At 34.2% G+C, this 3,112-nt stretch overlaps 1 protein-coding gene across 1 annotated transcript in view; it reads right to left on the reverse strand.

Moving 5' to 3' along the window:
- The window catches only part of LOC119593843 (aarF domain-containing protein kinase 1-like), a gene marked incomplete in the record, with an annotated part of 10,094 nt that extends 7,273 nt beyond the window's left edge, over positions 1-2,821 (reverse strand). Inside the window, 2 exon segments of the mRNA XM_037942872.1 lie at positions 1,247-1,371; positions 2,713-2,821. Coding sequence (XP_037798800.1) covers positions 1,247-1,369 — 123 coding nt within the window.
- Positions 2,822-3,112: the final 291 nt, after the last annotated feature.

Below are 3,112 nucleotides of genomic sequence, written 5' to 3' on the forward strand. Positions count from 1 at the left end.
CTGAGCGCTCACCGTCAACAGGAACTTTGAATGGCCTTAGTTGTGATGGGGGAAGAGTGACAACGGTCGTTCTTTATCCAGTTCTATTTAACTTGTTTTAAGAGCAACATCAGCAGGAGAAAGACTAGGTAAGAGGCTGTCATCTCCAAACCCCAAAATATGAAGGGACTATTTGAGGAGGACCAGGCTTGTGTACTATAAACATAGCAGGACCTGGCTTGTGTATTAGAAAATTAGCAAAGTCAATATAGGAAAGCAGAATAGACCCAGAATGAAAGTCACAGAGCACTAACACTTTTCTGAATAGCAATTAATATACCTTCTTTATCTTTTTTTCTGAAAATGAAATGTAATACAATGGGTTTGGCTAAGCATGCATTTACCTCTCGGAGAGTTTACCATTGTGATACAGAACGGAGAAATTGGTGCAAACATCTTTCAAGTGGAATGAAATTAAATACTGCACCAAAGCACATGCTTAGAAGTTGTACCATTTTCTATTTCTGAAAGAAGGTCAAACACTCATTTAACTTTAGGATGGCATCATAACAAATAACGTGGTTCCTCATCACCATCTTCATGCAATATCTCAAGATTTTCTATACCTTTCTTTGCCAACACATCACTTTTTAATGCAAGAATGATAATAATGAATATGATAACCCCTTGTTTACATGGTTCACACACAATTTCATTCTTAAATACAAAGGGTTTCTGATTATGTTCTGGCTAAGGAATATAGTTCTTTCATATATAAAATTGGCCAAGGATGAGGGAGACCTGTATTTTTGCAAACACATCTTTTATTGATTCTGTTACAATTACTTAATAATACCTATTAGTTTTTAAAAATCCTGTTTGAGGTTTGGTCATATTTGCTCCTCTTCTCATTTCCATCAAGTAATGATGTAGACATATAATTATCACAAAAAAATAGCAGACTATCTATACAGCATTAACTAGACTGAACTGATGTCACATTCATATTATTCTCAGTTGCATGCAATCCTATTTACTTAGCCAAGTTAATTCCCTGGGCCAAACTTTAAAAAATCAGTAATACAATCTAAATAAGCACATTTATGCACTGTGTAAATTCATTAAAATAATAGGCCTAAATTAGAATAGAAACACACTAAAAACAGTCCATTAGTGGATACTGTACACATTTAATAATAATCTTTAAATATATATGCTAATACATAAACTAATGAACTACTACAGAATTATAACTAATTACACTTACTGCAACTGCAGCTCTGCCAAATCTCAAACCACCTACAGCTGCTGACTGGACCTCTTCTCCATTGTAGGCAATAACAGCCCCCCCACTCAAAAGGCCAAGTCTTAGAAGGTGACGAGCAACCATTTCTGAAAAATATCCATACCATGATTTTAAAGTTGTAATAGGGCTCAAATGGAAAACAAACAAATAACCAACTATCTATGTATTCAGGCAACCAATTGCTTATTTTTGGAATGATAATTTTATCCATGGATGTGTAAAATATTACATTTTAGACCTTAAGCAAAATAAAAGGCTTTAATTCCAATGTTATATCATCCACTTCTAATATAAGTAAATAATGTTCATATTCTTGCAATGTTATCCTACATCAAGTACTGTACTATACCCTACTATATTTAATTTAAATCTATTGGCACACTACCGACATAGACCATCTTAATCAAGCTTCAATCATATGCACTCATTTTCATCTGCTTTGCACTTGTTATATATATCCATCAACCATGGGACTCATTATTTTTCTATCAATACTATTTATAAAGAATTCAGTAATATATATGATATTCTAACAAGAGACATCTGACTGCCCTTTTTCTCTTCACATACCAAGAATATTAAGGACATGAGAAGAAAGAAGTGAATGTACGCAACAAAGCGTCTACTTCACATTTCTGACAGAAAAAAAAAAACAAGGTAGTCAAGTTACAGCTCATAATAAGCCAGTAATGAAGAGAAAGATCATGATCTGTACTTCTGGCTATTTACATATCCGTCTATCCCTAATTCACTCATTCCCTCTACTGGCAAAGGCAAGAAGAGAGCTGGATATGTTATGTAACACCATATTAAAAACATTTTACATAACTGTTAAAAGGAACCCAAGAATCTCAAAACTGAACCTACATTGCTTAATGAGTATAAACAGTCTTATGAAACCCTTTGATATGCACATGATGGTTAGTGCTGACACAACCCTTTCTACATAGATGCTCAACGAAGACATAAATTTTAAGACTTTCCTTTTGAAACAGCCACAGTATTTAATATAAAATACAATGATATTAAAAAAGTCATAAACTTTAAAGAGAATTTCAGGGTCAAGGACAAATCATCGGCAGCAACATACATTGTAATAACATCAAATGACTTCATTATACGTGTTTTTTTTCCAAATAACATGGTAAGTATTCTGGAGGCCTAACTAATAGCCATATATTTTCCCATCAAAATATTGCAGAAATGTCTTATTAAGCCGCGTTTCGATTTCTTAAAGGCAAGTTTACTGATATGACAAAATATTTTATAAAATATAAAAATAGTTATAGCACCTCTTCTTTACTCCGAGTCAGGGTATGAAGATCATACATAACCTGATTACGCAACCTCATATTTCTCCTATTATTCACTCTACAGCAGTTTAGATTCACTCAAAATGACTTTCTCAAAAGACATCTATGACTCACTGTAATTTTTTGTGTGAATAAGTCTTCCTCTAGCCACAACTAGCGTAAATATGTCAAAAATTCCCGATCCGGAAGCGGCGGTCAGCTGTTCACCCCAGCCATATGTTTACCCGTATAGACGAAAGAAGTCGAATAGGATCCGAAGCCGCTGGACCACGTGCTACTCGATTTTCTTTTTTGGCGGATTTGGGTCGCCAGAAGAGGATTTAATCTCGAGATAGACTATAAACGAGGTGGAAATCATCTCTATTTGCACTATCATGCTTTTGTATTAGATAAATTAGATAAATAATATGATGGGTTTGGCTGCATGATCATTGCATTCTTTCCCATCTCGACCAGATGATATATTTTCTGGAATGTGTCTCTTCTTTATTCGTTATTTCATTCGACTTTTCCG

This window comes from Penaeus monodon, chromosome 32 (genome assembly GCF_015228065.2).
Source record: "Penaeus monodon isolate SGIC_2016 chromosome 32, NSTDA_Pmon_1, whole genome shotgun sequence".
Taxonomy (NCBI): domain Eukaryota; kingdom Metazoa; phylum Arthropoda; class Malacostraca; order Decapoda; family Penaeidae; genus Penaeus; species Penaeus monodon.